This window comes from Labrus mixtus, chromosome 18 (assembly GCF_963584025.1).
Source record: "Labrus mixtus chromosome 18, fLabMix1.1, whole genome shotgun sequence".
Taxonomy (NCBI): domain Eukaryota; kingdom Metazoa; phylum Chordata; class Actinopteri; order Labriformes; family Labridae; genus Labrus; species Labrus mixtus.
In genome coordinates, this window is record NC_083629.1 from 13,449,114 (window position 1) to 13,469,852 (window position 20,739).

At 40.6% G+C, this 20,739-nt stretch overlaps 2 protein-coding genes across 4 annotated transcripts; one reads left to right on the forward strand and one right to left on the reverse strand.

Annotated features, from left to right (window-relative positions):
• The first annotated feature begins 893 nt into the window (after positions 1-893).
• On the forward strand, positions 894-16,836 carry c18h14orf180 (chromosome 18 C14orf180 homolog). 3 transcript variants are annotated; one of them, XM_061063682.1, is made up of 10 exons: positions 894-1,352; positions 2,114-2,144; positions 5,463-5,549; positions 7,019-7,139; positions 8,992-9,022; positions 9,138-9,246; positions 12,751-12,914; positions 13,050-13,182; positions 13,749-13,775; positions 15,089-16,836. In XM_061063682.1, exons 1-10 carry the CDS (start codon positions 1,200-1,202, stop codon positions 15,292-15,294), a joined length of 1,062 nt encoding a protein of 353 aa, XP_060919665.1. In that variant the 5' UTR covers positions 894-1,199; the 3' UTR covers positions 15,295-16,836. The 3 variants fall into 3 exon arrangements, with proteins under 3 accessions (XP_060919665.1, XP_060919664.1, XP_060919666.1); XM_061063681.1 differs by having other exon boundaries at positions 897-1,352; positions 13,047-13,182; XM_061063683.1 differs by lacking the exon at positions 13,749-13,775 and having other exon boundaries at positions 902-1,352; positions 13,047-13,182.
• Positions 16,513-19,068, reverse strand: LOC132993708 (transmembrane protein 179). Its single transcript, XM_061063684.1, has 4 exons — positions 18,683-19,068; positions 18,143-18,280; positions 17,991-18,069; positions 16,513-17,894 (listed from the first exon to the last, which is right to left on the reverse strand). The coding sequence occupies exons 1-4, from the start codon at positions 19,066-19,068 to the stop codon at positions 17,721-17,723; spliced, it is 777 nt and encodes a 258-aa protein (XP_060919667.1). The 3' UTR covers positions 16,513-17,720.
• Between the last annotated feature and the right edge of the window lie 1,671 nt (positions 19,069-20,739).

Below are 20,739 nucleotides of genomic sequence, written 5' to 3' on the forward strand. Positions count from 1 at the left end.
CTTAGCTAGGTGCATGAGAAACTTAGTGAGACTGACTCTGCCCATTAGCTTTGTGTTACCCCATTCATACCCTCCAGCTACCACGCTTGTCTTGTGTCCAAAAGGAGCGAGGAGAAGAGTGCCGCTTCAAAATCAGTCAGGACCATTCAGGATCCTCTTGATCATCTTTGGATCGAATGCCGAGGTCCTGTCTCTTCTTCTTCTCCCTCTCTCTCCCTCTCCGAGCGCAGATCGACCACACATTAATGTTGATTAGCCGGGTGTAAAGGGAAGTGAGCAAACATCCAGAGGAGGCATTCCTTGTGAATAAATATTTGTTATCCTTGTTTGCATAGGCAGGAGTGCTTCCCCTCTTTCATACAGTAAAGAGGCTCTTTATAATGAGCCTGTGTTTCCACCCGCTATCTGTTTCACTTTAAAAAATGTACAAACGCTTGTTATTTCTTTGGTATTGTGAAAAATGCTCGCACAGTATTTATTTTAATGTGTTTGTTGTGCATAACTCTAATCCATAATTCATTTCAATCATAAGTAGGGCAGTAAAACTAAAATGAATCTCACTCTCTTAAGAAATACATAATGCACAGCTCTTTGAATGTGCTAGTGCAGACAGTAATGAGGAAAAATACTGAATGAAATGTAAGTCTCATAGTAAATGACATAATACATGTGCGTCCTATATATGGGTTTATTCAATGAAGACCTAAAACATTACATTCTCTAATTTTAAGGATTCGAGAGGGACCCAGTGTGCTAAACACACAGTCTGGCGGAGCTTCTCTACATGTGCAGAGCAGGGATTGGTCGACTGCTCTGCCACTCAAACAGCAAGTACTCTCCTACTTCCTCTGTCCTCCTTTCCTGGTGCAGCCTAGGAGGAGGGAGGGGGGGGGGAATGGATCTTTTCTGTGTGAGCTGCCGGAGCTCCCTCAGCCTGCTCCTTTACCACCTGTCCTTGACTTACTGTTCCCAGACGAGACTGAGAGGAAGCAGCTCCAGCTCGCTCCTCCCTCCGGCACTTTCATCTGCAGTGTTCATGTGAGCAGCGGCGTTTTATCTTTACATCTTTTTCCCTCTGTGTGTGCCTGGCTTCCTTTTTCTACCTGTGGTGCTTCAGCGGAGTGGCGAGGAGAGGAGTGTCCGTCCTCAGCCAGTGGAGCTCTGATGGGAGGCAGTACTGGCTCGGACTGGGACTGGGGATGCTGAACGGAGGGAGGGAGGGCCTGTTTGAGCTGGGACAGCAGCTCCAGCAGCAGGGGGAGTACCAGGCCGCCCTCCACTGCTTCCTCAGCTGCCTGTTGGGACTAACCCATGTGCAGAGCTTCAACTCTCTGCCCAACTGTCTCCACCAGGTGAGCCGGACGCCACAAACAGACACACAGTCTCTCAGAACGTGTTCCTCTCTCCTTTTCTTTGTCTTACACACACACATGCGTCCACAAATCTGCTTTAATGTGTATTTACACAGCTTTATATACACATTTACGCCACTTCTTTTTAGAGGATCATAAATTAAATGTTAGAACGGCACACATGACTAGTTCAACCTTGATATCAGCAACACCAATGTCAGCTCTAAGAGCACACTCCATCATGTTTTCACTGTGTTGACACTGTAAGACCATTTCAGCAGGGCTAACACATGGGCACGCTGCTAAATGAGACATTGGAAGCAACACTGTTGTACACTAACAGTGTTAATAGACCGATCACATAGCTAAAAATACTGGAGGATGTGATTTACATCCCTCCCATTGTGTGTGGGCTATGTTTTGCTTTTTTTGAGGTCACAGGTATTATGTTATGACACTTTGTAGCCCGACCAGAGATTTAGCAGATTACACTAGGGTAGTTTATAAGGCTCTGCTACAAAGGCAAGGCTTCAGTTTGATTCTGTTTAGTAGTTAGTAATGTCAAAACATAGCTCTTACTCCAAACTTTGGAACTCATGGTATGATGCTGACCAGGCCTAATGGTGCTGCGAGACTGCAGAGCAGAAGTTTCTTGTTTTGACAGCGCATGACATCATGCATACACACAGCCGGGAACCATGATGGTTATGAATAATTTAACACTTGACCATGTGTCTTGGTTGTTTTTCTTCACTTTACAGATCGCAGAGCTCTTCATCACTGAAAAGAATTGTATCCTTTACCAAATCTGGAGAAAAGTCATGCTCTCCTCCTGACACTTTCAGCATCCAACTGAGTGTAAACAAGCAGGTTGAGAAATAAGCTCGCATTCTATTTCTGTGAGGTGATCATCTTAAAGATCGGGTGGAAGGCGATGCAATTTCCAGCACAATGGAGACTGTAGACCCATTATAGAAAGAGATAATAGAAGGGGATGTCTTTTGGTGAGTTCATAATAACATACCTGTCCCTGAACCCATCATGCATTGTGTGAAGCTCAGTCCGTGTGTCAGTCTCTTAAGAGGATTTGTAGGCTCTTATCTCTGCACAACAGAGTGGAAGAGCACTAATTAACCTGTATCTGCACCGACTAAACTGTTCATCGACACTTCACCACTTCTATCAAATATATCACCATAGGACACAGAGATAATAGAGAGGTGTTGCATTTCAGGATATATTACCTCCGTGGCTCCTCGTCTTGTCACTGAGACACTCCAACACTGGAGTTGCAAGCTCAGGTTCTACACTTCAGCAACGTTCTGCTCCGATCTGGCAAAAAAAAAAGGTACATTTGCTGATCTTCAGTTTGTAAATAGACGCAGTAGGGTCATCTTCCATGACAGACACTATATTTTGTCTTCCAGATAGGAACCAGTCAAAATATTCATCTGTTATGACGTTAACAATGACATAATGTAAGAATTAGGGCTGTGTAATAATTGCAATTTGAGCATGATGACAGTATGAGCATTCCCAATGAACACATCACAATAGTCTAAATTAATCACAATAAATAAGATAAATTATTTTATATAAACAAGACATATTTGCTCACTCACCATGTTTACATTATACCCATGTAGACAGATGCCAGGGTATAATGTCTATGCTTTCAGACCATTTTGATACACTCACATGAAGCTAATGTTAGCAATCAGCTACCCTGATATATATTTGCACCAGTTTTTGCCCAGATTAAATTATTTTTGTATTTATTCTGGATTCAGGAGGACATATTGCAAACACAGGAATCATGTTGAAACAGGAAGAACATCAGGTTGCCATAAAAGCATCGAGTCATAGTTAATATGTGCTCATTGATTTATTGCACTTCATATCCTTATTGCAGTATTGAACAATGTTATTGCACATCTCAAGTTTTCCTCATTCCATGCAGGCCCAGTAAAAGATGAAACTATTTGCTTTGATAATAATATGAATTATATGATTTTTTTCCCATGAAATCCCAGAGTTGCTTACATTGGTCATTGTAGTTCTCAAGAGCATTGCAAAGATGTTATTTTGTGCTCTCTTCCTCCAGGAAGGGGGGGTGAAGGGTCAGTGTGCTCAAACTGGGAGCGGATGTGGGAACCTCTGAGTTTTACAATATATTTTTTTTTACTACAGAAGAGTTTGTATTCCTCAGAGTCGACAAACCCCTCAATATCTGTAGGAAACCCAGCTGAATGAACATGTTGAAAGTGTCTTGATTTTGTGCTGCTGCCCTGGCTTCACTCCAGGAAATATACTGTAATTGATGCAGTTGATAGTGATAGTGGCAGTGCCATGACCAATTAAGGCTTGATGTATTGTTATCAGAGCTGGCAGTATCTAGAAGTGACCTATGGTTCACAGCCAAAAGCTCTTTTGGCTGCTGAGAGTTTACTGATTCGTTGTTCTTGGAAAGTATGTGGACACAGACATTTTGACTTTGAACTCAAATAAAGGAATGTCAGATTAAAATCAGGGCAGATCCTGTACTTACATTTTAGAGTCAATATAGGGTACAGAAAGAGTCGGCGGGAGCTTTAAAGCAAATGCTGATCAATATAGTAGTGTCAGAATTAGCCAGTGATCACATGACCTCTGTTTATAGAAGAAATCTTCCTGAGGTTATTTTAGAAGCAGAGTTATGTGGCACGTGTGATCTGGTTTCCCTTTGATGGCGCGACTGTTAATGCAAGTTCTTGTCGTGTTTTGGAGTGCAGTCCAATTACCAGTTTGTCTGAGTCTGTGTGTCTGTTCATGTGTGTGTGTTTGTGTGTAGATGGCTACACTTTCCCCGGAGAGAATAGTGTGAGGTTCCTGTTGTGGCATTGTTGTTGTCCAGCCAGGCTAAAAATAGCCGGGAGACGTAGTGCTGTGACCTTTGGTGATGGCTGTTCCCTTAATAATCCACCCTCCCAGATGATCCAACTCAGTCTCTCCTTACTCCGACTCCGACACACACACACACACACACACACACACACACACACACACACACACACACACACACACACACACACACACACACACACACACCCCCCGAGCTGTGTCAGGTATACTACATGTCTAACCATCCTGACATATATACCAAGATTTATTCTCTACAAATTGTTCAGTAATTTGAGCAAGAACAAAGTTTTTTTAATTGCTTTGTTTTCCTGACATGTTGTCATGTCATCTTTTACAGTGTTGTACATTAAACTATTCAGATGTACGCCCACCTATAGCTCCTCACCATGCCTAAAGTTGGTATGTTTTAGTAATCATCAGATGGAAACATTGAATTCTTCATCTTTGGTTTTAAAAACTATCCTCTTTGTTTGATTATGAAGCCATTGTGCCTTATTATCCTCCTGGTCATAAACATAAAGGAAGCCAGCTGTCTTTAAGATCAAAGCTTTTTTAGTTTTTTTTGAAAGTGGGAGCCACATTTCCATCTGTCCACTTATAATATACATTTTTATAAAGAATATATTCGAGCAAATTTGGAAGATAGATTGGACTTCATGTGTTTTTCCACATGAGAGACCTGATGTTAAGTGGGGCGGTCAGAGCAGTGGGGCTGTGTTTATTTTAAGCATTCTCCATCTCATTGGTCTTTAAATTCACCTGACAAGCATCAAAGGTGTCATTTAACAGTAGGACAGACTCTTAGCTGGCCGAATGCTTTTGACAAAGTGAAAAGAATCTATTTTTAGTTTGCTTTTTATAGACTCTTCCTGAAATCAAAGCTGCCATTCAAACTCTTCAAAAGATCTCTGTACAACACTGAAAAACAAACCCTGCATTAAAAAATACTGTGAGGTTTAATACTCAACATCATACAACTAGAAGTAACAAAACTTCTCAGAACATAAATCTGTACCCTTTTGAATCCAGTTCTCAAGATCAGCACTCTGCTTTGGATTATACTGGTTCTGTTTGCCTGAATGGGTCATGCCAAGAGAAGTGAATGATAACATTTTAAAAAAAAAGAGCTGAGCAGAGAGACTGTTTATAACTTCAACAACTGACTAATCCTGCTGAAACCTGAGACTGATCCTTCACCCATATAAACAGATGGGAAGGCTCTCCAGTTCATCCAGGCTGAGAAAATGTTCTACGAGGTGGCACTGATCGAGCTCACCGCTCTTCAGGGGAGCTCAGGCAAGTACTGATACTAGAAAAGATACTGTAAGCTCTTATAATAACATGTACTGTTTTTAAAGTATGAAGCCTTGGTTAAGATGTTGACTTTGATGTTTTGCCCTTGTAATTGTCTTGTTGTTATGCTAGTGTAACATACAGCCTTTTAGTAAAATCAGAAGTTGTAAACTGTTACATTTGTTAGCAGGTAAAATCCAGTGGATATGACTCAAAAACACATTTCTTTCATGGACTTTTTTTATGGAATTCAACAACTGTTCTCAATAGTACCCAGTTTTTTAATTAGAAGTACCAAAGTGTATAGCTCTTTAAAGAAAACCTTCAGGAAAAATGTACAGGAACAAGTTGGATATTATTAGCAAATACTCATCCCATTGGTGGATGGCAGGAAAGGGAAGGTTAATTTAATTTGTTGTTTAATTTGGAGGCTGTTAATAAAACACCAGATACACTAAAGCTGTTCAGTGTTTGGCAGATGGTGTTTGTAGTAGGCAGCTCTCCAAATTGGCTTGAGTGTGACCTGAATCTACATAATAAGCTGCATATAGTGTGTAGGTTAGCTCACAATATGTTTCTGTTACAACCTTAAAACAGTCTTTTTACTCATGAAGCCTGTATGAATGAAGTCATATTTCATATTTGTGTTGGATAAACCTGGTGGAGCTTTAAGCGAACGTTCACAGTGAGGCGGTTCATTCATCATATGCTGCCGCTCCAGACGTCTGCCTCTTCCTCTCTGTCTGCTGCTGAGGCAGCAGCGCAGTGTGGCATGCTGGGCACAGTGCAGGAGACGGGGGACAGACCAAGTGGAAGACAAATGGCCACACTTGGCTCATTAGGAGCTTTGTGTAGCTACAGAATACTGAAGCCCCTGATTCAGCACTCAGGCTGATTGAATGCTGGACTTCTCAAGAGGCAAAGCTGGCACAAAGTAGCAGCTTACTTCTCTCCCAAGCTTCTTTTTCCAATCTTCCCTTCTCTGTATTCTCCCACAGACACAAGCATGACAAAATGTCATTTTGTTTTCTGTAATGGAAACACCTGTTGCAATGATTTATTTGCATTGCCTGTTGTAAAGATTACAAAATAATCTAATTTCCCCTCCACTCTTGTACGTGTCATGTTTGTGAGTCTGTGTGTGTGTGAACAGTACAGTACACACTGTATGTTTGTCAGTGTGTGTGCCTCACTGTTCCAGTGGGCGTGGTGAGTGTTGTTTGACTCTCTTATCCTCTCTCTCCTGCCTTATCTCTGCTGTCGTGTCTCCAGTCCTCAGTTGGCTCCGCTCTTCTGATCGGGCTTAAAGTGCAGCAGGGCTGGTCAGGCTGATGGCCAGAAACACATAAATTTAGGGCTTTTTTTTTAACTCCTAAGATAGCCAAGGACAGTGAGCAGAGGGAGACAAATAGACAAGTAGGAGTAAAGATTGATCGCTGACTGTGATTCAATGCCCTGTGTTTGTGTAACAGGGCCTCAGGAGGAGGCCACGCTGGGCTCCGCAGGATGGACTACCCCAGAGGAGCTTTCGGAGCAGGCCTCACAGGCGCAGCACCTCGAGCGGCTGGCCCAGCTGTGCATCATGAGCAAACAGTAGGTAAAACTGTGTGCTGTTTTCGATTCTGTGGTTGTGTGATTAATGGGGTGTAACGTGTTCTATGAATGAAAGGGCTCAGAGGGCTCATCAGGAGTAGATTTACAGTTTCATAAAGTCACTTTTAGTGCTGTAATTCACCTGTTTCATTAACAGTTAAAATACTCTTTGGCTATATAGCTATACAGTATATAAGTATGTTGTTTTTGACTCTTCAACACTTGAACTGAAGTGAAAATGGAGCTGATTCAGTTGTTACAAACTAAAAACAAATCGTTTCTGTTTTTTGTTTTATTACAGAAGCAGGAGCTTAAAGCAATAAGAGGCTCATTTGTTTCTAAAGCTTAGTTTCTAACATTAAACTGTTTTAATTATGATGAATAGTTTCATCCAAATGTCTAAAATTAAACATTTTTTATAACTTGTAAAAATGTGTGAATTTTGAAATTTGAAAACCCGTCTCTCTGGAGTTTATCACACTTTCATAGTCATGCGTTATATGAAATAATTTAATAATTTTTTCACTAGATGTGAAAAATTTGAATTTTCTTTCAAAACCAAACAAATACTGCATTTGATTCATAAATGTGATGGAAATATGTCATATTCTAAATATTCTATCCTGATCAAATCCACATGCTCGTTAATACCTGTGTGGAGTTGACATGTTCTGATCTAAATAAACTCCAACTCTGTGTGTGTTTTTAGCTAGCGTTGAATTTCCCTGTAAGATGTGGAGAAAAGAGATACTGCACTCTCCTTGAATGTCACAGGAGGAACACTTTAACTGGAGCTGCTGTCTCCTGTTGCAGGGGCACTTTGTTAGGCCACAGCATGCACCCATTTTCTGTGCCTCTGTTGTCATTGTTGGGATTGGGCCATTTAACCTGATTGCCAGGGAGGGTGACAGAGGGGCAGAAGGTTTGTTTGGCTGAGGTGCTTCATTAATGCACAGAGACTACAGTTCAGTTTAGATGAGATGTTTCTGATGGTGCGTGACTGGACCTCTGTGTTTGTGGCTAAAGCACGAATAGGACTCTGCTCTTTGATCTGTTGTTGAAGACTTCCACCATTAACCTTAGCTCTGTTTTCCTTCCTTAATGACAGAAAGTTGTAATACTTCCTGCTTCTTAAGTGACGTCATAGGAAGTATTTTGGGTAGGTGAAGGACTTTTCTGTCTTTGCCTATCAGATGTCCCCTTAAAGCAGCGCAAAATGACACCTGTCCATTACTAATTGAAGTGTGGCTTTTGAACATCTGTCGCCGTAAACAGAGCTCGCTCTACATCTATAGACACACGTGAGGGTGCGAGGGTGACGACCGCCCTTGGCTTGACTTTCCGGGGCAGATATGAGTGGAACAGCTGGCAGATCCCCGATATACCTCATCACGTTCACCTAGCTTAGCACCAAACAGAAGAGCTGCAGAAAAGGGCACAAGTCAGTAAACCAACCTGAGAGCACCATACCCGCTGTAACTCACCCCTGTGGAATAGAAAGGGGCCGTGAGTGCTGGCAGCAAAAGAAGGTTTCCACTTCCTCCAGTGTCTAATCACAGCATGTGCATGTTTAAAATTCTCATGCTGCTGCGTTCCAAAACTGAAACGGATACGCTCGCCTGACAGTGAAGCATTGGGTCAAAACATTCAATTGAGATCAAGCGTTGTTTGTTGTCGGCAGAAACATCTTTGCGTTTGAATGGATGAATGCATTGAGAGATTTTTTCAGATAGTCATGCATTTTGAAGAGACCGTGCTTTTGTTTCCAGCAGGATCAAAGTGTTTGACTCCAGAGAAAATGAATGAAAGCTGAGCAGTGTTGTCATTTGACGTTGTTTTCTTTTTCTCTTAGACCTCATCTTGCTCTGGAATACAGCGGCAAGGTACGTACATGTTATCATTCTCTGCTTCCACTCTAGATTTATGAACAAATTAAACATTTTATGGCACTCTGGAGTCAACTTCATACCCCCTTCTGCCTGTTTATTAATCTTTCAGGCTACAAAAATCCACCAGAGGGCCTTTGGGAATGACCACCCCATTACAGCCAGGAGCCTGGAGCTTATGGCCACAGTCTATGCTGAGATCGGCAAGACTGAATATTCAGGTAACCGCTCAGCTGGAATCCTGAAAGATCAAACGACACAGGGACTAATGTCATCCACATTAACATACAGTTGAACAATATGTGGCGGACATCTCTGTCATAGTAGTTTTTTAATTTACTCTAACATTCAAGATGTTTAACATCCAATGACATGAAGCTGAGTAAAATAAATATGTATTTAAAAACCAAGAATAATACGACTGCCATGAAAATTCAAATATTTACAGTTTATCTTCCAACCAACCCAAAGCTCCCACAACATTCCATCCAAATGAGTATCAGGTCTATTTTTTCATCTACACTACAGTATGATATCATTTTAAGACTATGAGCATTCAGTCTACTGTTGTAGCTTTCTTCTTTAAAGAGCTCACAGATGTGGTTTAAAGAAGTTCACTCAGCTTTGTCACCCAATGAAGATGTTAAATGAATAAACACTTGCCGTCTGTTGGACACAAGAGTTTTTTAAAACAGAGCTAGAGAGAGAAGTATCCTTGTGACAGTTTGAGGGCACGCTTGTGTAGTACAGTTTGTATGCTTGGCTTGCATTATGAGGGAACAACACTCTGCCTGATTCTGAAGTCTGCATTTTTGCAAAGACTGCTGTGGTGTTCAAAGCAGAATGTAGAGAGCAGCTCTGCTGTTGAGTCAGCTCACAGAGGCAGTGGTGCAGCACATAAAGACAGGAGTGTACAGCGTATAAGCACAAAGATTTACAGCATTCCCTGTTGTTACCTCAGAATGTCTTCAGTGTTTGGTAGAATGGTCTAAACAGTGCAGGGTCAGAGGGCGGTTGTAGATTTGTTTTGTGCACTTTGTGTAACCCTCTGTGTTGTATTGTACACAGGGAAATCCTCTTTCACCTACAGGGAGACTCATCAACAGAGGCATGTTTGAATGTTTGCAGCTTGTGTCCCTTAGATACTGAACACTGTGAACTGGGTCAGTCCCCCTCTGTCAGCCAACAAACCCCTCACGTGTATTCGTAGGTAGAACTGGAGAATCTGATCCGTCGTCTGTTGTGAAGCAGGATATGTGGACACTGTGAGCAACTACTGAGGAATTTCCTATAAATTATTTGTTTTTTTAATTCTTATAAAGTAATTTGTATAAATCTAAGAATAACTCAGGTTTTAGATGTGATCATCCTATTAAATAATATAAACATTAACGGTGTACAAAATGAACAATTATTTAAAAAATAATAAGGATTACTTTCATTTTCTTACATGTAAAAATATATGGGGATAAAGTAAAATCTCAAAGATCTTCTCAGCTCTTTAAACATTTTTTTAAACACATTCCTCAATGAAACAAAAAAATTCAAAGCCCCTCTTTGTATTAACCTCTACCTCTAAATATAAGAAACTGTCTCTGCACATGCTTGTTCCATTATTTTTTCCATTCAATAGAAAAATTATCCTTTTGTTAAGGATGTGTATTTCTTTATATATATTTTTTACATTTTTACATCCCTTAAAGAGAGAGTGTAGTCTTAATGGCTGGGTGTATTCTTGGCCTCTTTATAACGGAAGATAAAAATAATTGTTTTATTCCACTGACCTCAATCTTCTTTAAGGAGCATACTTACCGAACATCCACAAAAACAAGTCTGCTAAAAAAGAGGCTAACCAACCATTGTAAAAGAAAAGATCTGCCAGTTTAATAGAGCTCCACAAGTATGTCCATTAAACACGGTTATCTTGCTGTTTATATCACAAAGGGCACAGTATTGATATCTGCCTGCCCTCCTGCCTGCATGTCTGCCTCTCTCTCTCTTTCAATCAGTTGTTCTCAATATTAGCAATTCAAGTTCTAAATGACCTATACGAGTGATGGATTGATCTTTATCAATTGATTGACTCACTGGTTAGTCAGCTCACAGACGAATTCATCAGCCAGAGTTGATAAATAAAGCTTGTACAGTTTTCAAAGGAGTGATAGGATTATTTCATTCAATACAAATGAGGGAAGAACCAGATATGGGATTATCATTTCCAAATATTTGTTGAGCTTTTTCTTTAGGTACCGGGCCCTCATTCGTCAACTGTGCTTAGAAAATGTATTATATTCTATCTGATGAATAGATAAACAATGTGCTTAAGTACAAAAATTTCCCACATGTTCTTAACCAGCAGGCTTGTGCATGTTCGGACACATTTGCATCCAGAACGCCTCCAATAAACCAGGTTTGGTAACGACACACCCTTTAAAAACCAAGAGAATATTTCTACCACCCTCGGAATAATGACAAAGAGAGCAGAGACATGGAGCTAGCAACTGAAGTGGAAGTAGGAAGAGTTTGATCAAAAACAGTCAAAAAAGTTTTGTAACTCTCGCACTAAGAGAACCAGATCAATTATTTGTTTGTTCACTTATTCAGTTACCGGTACTAACAACTACAAAAACATGCTGCAGAGGTGCCACATGCTGTAAATTATGTTGGGTCAGAGGAGAAAACACTTTTAGAAATCAAGAAGAAGAGGTTGGATATTTAGCTCAGTGCAACAAAAGAAAAAAAGCATCATGGCGCATATACCTTGTAATTTTCATCTTATGACATCCCCACTTTCAGCATTATCAGCAACACAGCTCTCTCTGGGATTAATAATCAAGCTGTGACACTCTCCCAACAGGACAAGCTGGACAAAACAGATCAGAACGTTCTGTTAAAACACACTCCCTGTTCAAATAAGGCCAAATTAAACATGGCACAACATTTCAAATGCCTTTCAAAGCTGTCTTTTTAGAGTTTTGAAACCAATTAGGCAACATGTATGTTTCAAACTAGACACAATTACAAATTGAGTTGGTTTTTTGGGGAGTTTTTTGGGTAATTTTTGCCTATATTAGAAAGGACAGCTGACGAGAGACAGGAACTGTTGGGAGGAGAGAGTGGGGGATGACATGCAGACAAGGGCCATAGATGGATTCCTAACTACGGCCGCTGCGATGGGGACGATAGCCTCTGTACATGGAGTGGGATAATTATATTATCAGAACACGCATGGATTTTGTGATTGATGAATACGTGCTTTGATACTCGTAATGTTTTTTATTTATACTTTAAATGTTCTACTACTAGATTCTGTGGTTAAACATGGTTATATATTTACACACCTTCCTAAGTAAAAGTACAAGTTGATAAATACCACATTATGCGAGGGAATGTTATACACACTCATTATGTCTACATCCATGTGTACGCACAGTTGATAAATGAGGGCCCTGGAATTGCAAAGTTTTGAGTGGAAACATTGAAACATATCTGAGTATGATGTGAATAACAATCCTTAGGTCAGTGTTTGTTACTTCGACCTATTAAGCTGTTGTCTTCCCCGGCACTGATAGAGTTAACAGAAAAGTCTTCTATTTACCTTTATTTGCATGTTTCACTTTGTGTGTTTAACCTCACCTCATTGGCTGTCTTCAGAGTAGACTGCAGGGACTGGTGTGAAGCAGCACTCGATCACTACTCATGCATGATCATGGTTCTCTCTCTAGACTCCCTGGGTCAGTGTGTGTCTGCACTGTCCAAACGCTTCGCTGCAGCAGAGTCCATCAGAGACACCGTCAACAGTCTTCCTCATTCCCACCGGGAGAAAAACTCAGAGGTCCGCCACAGAAAGGACAGCCACCACCAACAGGAGGACACGCCGAAGCCCAAGGTAGAGTGGAAAACACCTGAAGGCATCTTAAGCAGTGTTATATCAGCAGTTCATTTGTAGAAGATCTTTGCTTTCCAGCTGTTTGTTTGAGCTTTAAACGGTAAAAGTATATCCATATACTTGTATTTTTAGCAGATAACTAATGGCAGAGTCCCCACCTCCATCCTAAAGAGGCCAAGTCCAAACTACGGTTCCGACACAGAGCCCAACCATCGACGGAAAGGCGAACGGAGAGTTCGATTCAGGGAGCCAGAGACCACAGTGCATGGTGAGAAAACAAGTCGAGCCTGGTGGTCAGATCTGTTTGTAGAACTAGAGAGAACATGCTGCCCTCTGCTGCTTTAACTCCTTGACCAGACTGCTCCAGTGACTTTATATAACACACATCTTCTGCAGCTTGATTGCTCTTTGTGCACAGAAGCAAAACAAATAAATGCATTCAGTAGGAATGTGAGTTATTTGGCTATGTTTACAATTTTTCTCAAAATGTGTGACATCCCACTTTTTGTTAAGGCCTTTAACCCATATGTTACACCAGTGTATTCCTAGCACTTGGCAGTATAGAGAAACAACAAAATGCATTAAGACATTCTGATATTACATCGTAAACCATTGTCCTCTGGGGGTTCTGTACTATTAAAAGAAAAAGTATTGCCAAGAGACTTCCGAACAGAGCAAGTGATTTACTCTGGGTAATTAATTATGCATGCAAATGAGGCTCCATGGAGTCTGTTCCAGAGAGATAGTGGGGTCCATGAGGGCACAGCAGCTGGTTTGTAGCTGCTGTACATCACAGAGGCTGACTGACTCTCCTCCTCTCTGTTGGCTTCACAGACATTCCTTACTGTGACTGTTTAGTTGGTAAGTCTGTCTGAAAAAAACAACACAATTTGAATGTGCACGAGAATGTGATAGCCACACTAAACCACAGAGTTTGTTAGATGTTACTATGTGTGGCAAAAGCCTGTAAACAGGAATTAAGGTTTGTAATCAATAAAATATGAAAATTCACCAACACCCAAAAGGCGATTTTAAAGTTACACTGCTCTATTCCAGTCTGCTTATAAATGTTGAAATTCTGACAAATGGACATTATCTTCTCCTTGATTGACCACCAACAGAAAAGAAAATGTAACGCTAGTGAAAATCTAGAGGGACATTGGGCCCTATTTCAAGGTAAAAGATCACATTTGATTTCTTATAAGGTACTGACAGCCAAGTTATAACAGCTAACGTAAATGTATAAACAATTCCATGCTGATATTTCTGTAGCTAGCTAGTGTGACTTTTAGCTTGTAATTATAACATTTCCTAATCTCTTTAAGTTAGCCTTTTAAATAGAAAGTGGTTGAAGTCGTTGGATGCTGACATTTGTTGATGTCTCATGGTAGCTCATGAGTTATCAAATACTTTATCTTTGAAATATGGATAGATTTCCCTCCAACTTTTCTGTGGAGCCTAACTTGTGACTCATTCTGTACATCAGCTAAGCCATAGCAGCTAACTTTAGCGTTTAGCAAGTTCATATTGAACATTCACCTTAGCTAGCAACCTCAACGTTATCAAGGAATTCACACATCACACTATCAAACAGACACATGTTAGCTATGAAGTGGTTGAACGCTAATGTTAGCTGTTGTCTGATAGAAGCTAATATATTTGTTCAACCTGTAATAAAACCAAATGCCTCATAAGATTTCAAATGTGAATTTTAGCTTTTGTCTGATGGTATTCATTAAACCATTGCATGTTCTTTAATTTAAAAGATGACCCCTGATTATTTTTACTAAAATAGTCTTTCCACTTGGTGGTCAATAGAAGGAGTGAAATGCTAAAGTTTTGTAATTCTTCTTGTTTGTACAATTTAAAACACCTGGAGCACAGCAGAAACACTGATTAACATAACTTCATTTTCCCAACCTACGTTTGTTTGTTGTCAGAAAATGGCCACTTCAGTCTTTTTGTCACTGTCACCCCACTGTCACGTTTAAGCAATATTTTAAAAACACAGAAACACGACTTGTTTGACTTGACACTGTTTATGTAATCCTCCTTGAAATAATCCTTTTGAGCTCTTGGTTTAAGATGAAAAACAGAGAGGCCTGTGTGCAAATTAAAATTCAAATGTTCATTTACAAACCAAAGATGTGTAAAAACTGGATGTTTGTTTGCAGCCTATGACACGACGCCCTCTCGCCCCCACCTCGCTCTCTTCACCTGCCTCTTCCTGCTGATGTCATTCCTGGGCGTGGCCATGTACTGCACAGGTCGGCGGCGCCCGCAGCGTGTGTGCGAGGAGCTGGAGGCCACTTTGGCCGTCTACCTGCTGCACATGAAACAGCTGCTGTGGGGCTGCTGGATATGGCTTACCATGCAGTGACTGAGACTGACCACAGGGGGAGACATCGAGCCTCCTGTGTTCTTTTTTTTAACCCCCTCTTTTTTCCTATCTTTGAAAGAGCCCAGGCCTGCAAACACCTCAGCCATTTGTCTCGGCTCTGTTCTCTGTCGGTGGTGTTAAACTACTTTGACAGATAAAAAAGGGAGAAATGTTTAATCCTGGAAATATGTAGCTTCCATGTTTGTATGTATATATGTACTAAGGTGGTGGGAATGCTACTTCTTATTTAAGTTGTAATGAATTTGCACATGTTGATGCTCACATATATTGTCACTTGAGCACCACAAAACATTTAATTTTTCAGTTCATGTCACAAACTGTTGAATGTGAATGAATGTTTCCATGGAATGCAAATATTTATTTTGTTACAGTTCAAGATTTATGTATATCAGAGATGACACAGAACTGAATGTGTACATACTGCTCAATGTATTAAGGACTATCACAATATTCAGCCTTGAAATTGCACATACATGAATGTAGAGATGTTTGGAACCAGCTTTGATTGGCAGAGCGCACATTCAAGCAGAGGAGGGTTGGACTCAGAAATGTGCAAACTGTTTGATGATCCTTGAGAAAGGAATCACAGGGCTGCTTCACTTCACAGCAACACCAGGTCGAATGAATCACAGATTTAAAAAAACAAACACCTCTTTCTTTAAAGACTGTCTTCAGCTGATTACTGGCTCCCCCGAGGAGGAAACCTACAGCACAATGTAATAAATTCTCTCTTTCTATTTATCATCAAAGAGAATATACTCAAAGTGAATGAATGCTTATACTTTTGACAGTGTTTCTCTTTTTACCTGCTTGAATCCCACGTAATAACCTTTGTCCTAAATGTTATTTATTCTTATATACTGTGTATCTGCATCTAAGCCAATATCCAACTTAAGATTCATTAGATTTTTTTGAACTTTTTTTTACTGCTTATATTTCTATTTTAAGAGACTAATATTCAGGTTTTTATTGTGATGTCAAATGCGCATTAAGCTTTCACTTGTAGTCATTCATTACTGCTTATATGAAGCCAAACAGAAATCAAAAATGGTATATTAATATATGAGTCCCTTTATCAAGTGAAGCAGATACATTGAAAACAGCAAACTACCACTCAAATGGATTCTAGGAGTCGAAGGGCACGGTGATGCACATCTCACAGACCTCTCATTTTGAGCAATAACACACATCGCATAGTTTCCAGTAAAACATTGTTCTTTATGTAACAGGTTTCAGGGAACTCAATGGTTTTCACATTTAAATGTCAAAGCAATATGAGGCTGACAGCGCCTGTATCGAAGAAAGAATCACAGTCGACTCTGTACTGTCAAACTAAATTGTCATTAGCAATAAAACAATGCCCAGTGTATATGCACATTTAGCTTAGAAGCTGCATCTCACTGCTGTCCAAACATTTATGGTCACTTTGAAAGAAGTGCCTTTATGGAGGGTTTTCTTAGTTCTTACCGTTTTATGATTTCAGTTGTTTTGAATAAAACTGTCGTTGCCTATCAAAGTCAAGCACATGGCTTGCTTTCTTCCTGTTATCTTGGACAGTGAGTGAGTGTGTGTTGTGCGTGTGGAACAGGGAGAGAGATGCATGCAGGTACATTTGTGCATCTATTCACAGTAACACAGTATATTGGTTTGTAGCCTATAAAGTGTGCAGGAGAAGCCTGAGTAGCTATATGGCACAAATAGGAATTTGTCTTCAAGCTCACAAAGATTGCTAAAAGCATTTTTGGACTTGCTGCCTCATACATAAATGCTCTCAACTACAATTTGTCTTTATAATAAAATACCTTTTGTAAGTGCTGATAAAAGTGAATACACTGCAAAGGCTCGAGTGTGTTTGCTTTGCTGCAGCATGCAAGGAATTATGACTTCATCAAGATGCAGAGTGCATCCTACAAGAGAGGAGCCTATGCATTTATCAGTGTAGAAAACAAAAAGGACAACCTTTTACATCTAAGAACCACCACCTTATTAATTTGCCATGCATTAGGTCCATGCAGAAGTATCACAAAGACAACATGATCCATCGACCAATCAGTCCGAACCACTAATACTGCGTAATTCAAATGAAATTCAAGTGCCAAGAAAAACTTCCATTAAATGGGTAAAACACTTTCAGAGATGAGCGATGCCTTGAAGAGGAATAAATAATCTCAATTAAGCAGGTTTCTTCAAGGATTAACATCCATTAAGATATATATTTTATAAGGGGAAATCAATTACCTTTAGAGAACAAAGCTAAACCCTCTGTTTGATCAATCCATGATCAATGGAAGCAAAAGCCAATTCTGATTGTCTACACAGGCAAACACTGGTGTTTCTCACGGCAGGCAGAGGACTGGACGGTTGAGTGTGAGTGACTGGGTGTGTGTTTGTGCTTCAGCTTGTTTCTAAATCAGGCCAGTCTTGAGGTCAGAGTTGCGACGTGAGGAGCGACCTAGCAGCAGCTCCTTCTCATGGATCAGGCTGTCCAGCAGGTCCTCTTGTCTGTAGTTGTGGTAGACCTTCAAGAAGGCCATGACTGCGATCCCGAGCCAGGTGAGCCAGGCCGCCCACAGGCCAAACTGCAGGGTGGAGGGTCATTCATATGAATACAGCAGAGAGTTTGGATTCTGTTAAACAGTCTGGATGATATTAAAAAAAAAATGAAAAAGTCTCACCTGTGCTATAGCGAACTGGTCATAGAAAGCTGAGTTGTTCAGTCCCAGTTCTAGATCAGTGTCCTGCAGGTCCTCACAGCTAAACAGAGATAGACTGTTATTTAGGAGAACCACTAAGTTGTTTTATGTCAACAACTGTGCTGCTTTCTCACCTGCTTGGCATGCTCCCACCCTCAGTGACGGAGTCGCACCACATGTTGAACCCCACACTGACGATTGTGCTGGACAGGAAGACTATGAACACCACCAAGGAGCTGATCAGCAGGTTGAGGAAAGCGTTGAAGATGGAGCTGCAGGTACAACAGACACAGAATAAGTAACATCCTGAAATGTTGCTATTTTTTCATATAAAATAATTTCTTGTCTAGACTCAAAAATGAAACAGGTTGGACAGAGTGTATGGGAGCCAGTATAGTTGTAAGTGTGTTTCCTCCATTATATCATGGAGGACGACGGTGAATCGCTGTTTTTGCACACTCATTATTGTCATTCATCTTCACAGGCAATAGCCTATAACCTAACATGTACACTTCATGTTTCTGCCTGAACAGAGCACGTTAAAGGGCGTGGGGGGTGCAAAGATAAATCACATATAGGCTACATTGTGCAGTGAAGCCTGGGTGGTTTAGCCAACCATACTAAGCTTATTGAGGTCTTGGTATTTAATGGTGCAGATGTAAAGGGTCACTCACTCGTCGTGTCCTTTGCACAGGAAGAAGAGCAGCCTCCACGCCTGCACTGCGGACAGGATGAGGGACGCTATCCCGACAAAAGTGATGAAGCTGCAGGAGGACTCGGGTCCCCACTCCTCAACGACGAAGCGCTGCTTCGACACGGTGATGTTCTCATTTTGCCAGATGCCCCGAGTGAAGAGCAGACATTTCCCCCCGAAATCTTCCGTGTTTTCAGACAGAGGCACCACGGCGATGAAACCGAATACAAAGGCTAAAAAATAAAGGATGCACTGGGCGAAAATTAAATTATCGAGGGCCATTTTTCCGTTTCCCTCTCTTGCTCGCTGCCTGCTGGAGAAACTGCGCCTGCGCAGTGGAGGCAGTTCTGAGCGGAGGCGCAGCATCCGACGACACGCTCTGCTGCAAATTAATGAGCAGGCTGAGGCCTTCAGGGCTCTCCATCCACACTGTGGAGGTTCTCCTCTTCACTGGGGTTACCATTTCCAACAGTGTAAGTATTTAAGTGTTAATTATGACATGTTACCCCCCCTAATGTGGCTACAGCTTTGCCATTTGTTAATTCAACGTCATACTGACAGTACATCTCTATGGTGATTCAACTAAAGAATGTGCTTATCTTGGCATTTCTTTTGCTGCTCTATGCATCAATTTTTTTACCAAAAAAAAAAAATCCATCCTTATATTTTTTTGCTTAATTCGGAATCTTTTTTTTTACTACTAAGATACGATCAAATTTGCTAAAACATAACAGTACCAAAAAGAGTACTTGATAACATCCATTAGAAGGGGAATACTTAAAAAAATAAATAGTATTGTAAGGTATGAAGTATAAATAGAAGTCTGATATGTAACAGAGTAAGATGAGTATAGTAATGGCTTCATATTGCCAGTTTAGACACAGACCTGCGTTTATGCAAGCGTCAGGTAGTGACCCACACCGATAATACTACATGAAAATGAAGACAAGTGATAGTGTACATGATAGTAAAAGTGATGTGAAGGAACATTGCAAATTTTATTTTTAAATGACCATGATGAAGCTCAATATGGAGAAGTAATATTGCACATTATAATCAAGCATTGAAAACCTAGTATATACCTATTGTAATTCCCATAATCATGATAATAAACAGTATATAGCCCTGTATTGAAATGTTGTACTCTACATTAGATGAAAATAATAGCAGATGATATAGAAAGCAGTATTGCACATGATATGAAAGTTTTTCAAATTTCCACTTATAAAATACATTTCTAAATATCTACACTAACATTGACTCTGATGCTCTTGTCTGTGTGCCTGGGGTTTAAGGGTTAATTTGGCTACATTTAAACTACTGAAAAGAAGAATGTTTTCTTTGGACCAGGATTATGTAGATACAGCTCTTTGAATACATTCATTCAGTGATTTGAAAGCTATCATGCCCTTGTACACACATCCACATTTTGTACACGCATGAGGCCATGCATTCACAAATGAGAGTAATGGTTTGTTTATACATGGTGACAGTCCTTAAGGAAGGGCAGGTAGCTGTCACAGCCATCTGACATGCTTCACTGAGCCCATCTGGTGAGCCAGCCAAGGTGTCTTTCAGACTTCCTCAGCCCCCATTGAACCTCAAAGCCACCCACAGTGCCCTCCAGTGGGGGAGGCACCCACATAGTCAGACCCTTAGTAAAGCGAGATCACTGCATTTGATTTACGGCCCACAGATGCATAATGTTGCAAAGTGTCTGTATGATGAGAAAAAAAAAAACATATGGCAAAATTTAAACCCCAAACTGAGCCATTTTTTTTTAAAGGATATTGTTTAGGCATTTTTGTGTCAGAGAATATAAATTGTGCAGCCGCTTCCTGGGAAACACCTCATGAAACACAAAGACAAGTATTCATAAGAGTGCTCTCCAGATATTAGACGGCTATTTGTATCCAGCGTATAAACTGCAGCGTTTTGCATCCTCTGCCCTGCACATGATTTATGTGTCATTTTGTTGCACCACAGCGCTCTGGCATCCGTGATGTTATCAGCTCCCAGATTAGGTTGAGTTATTGT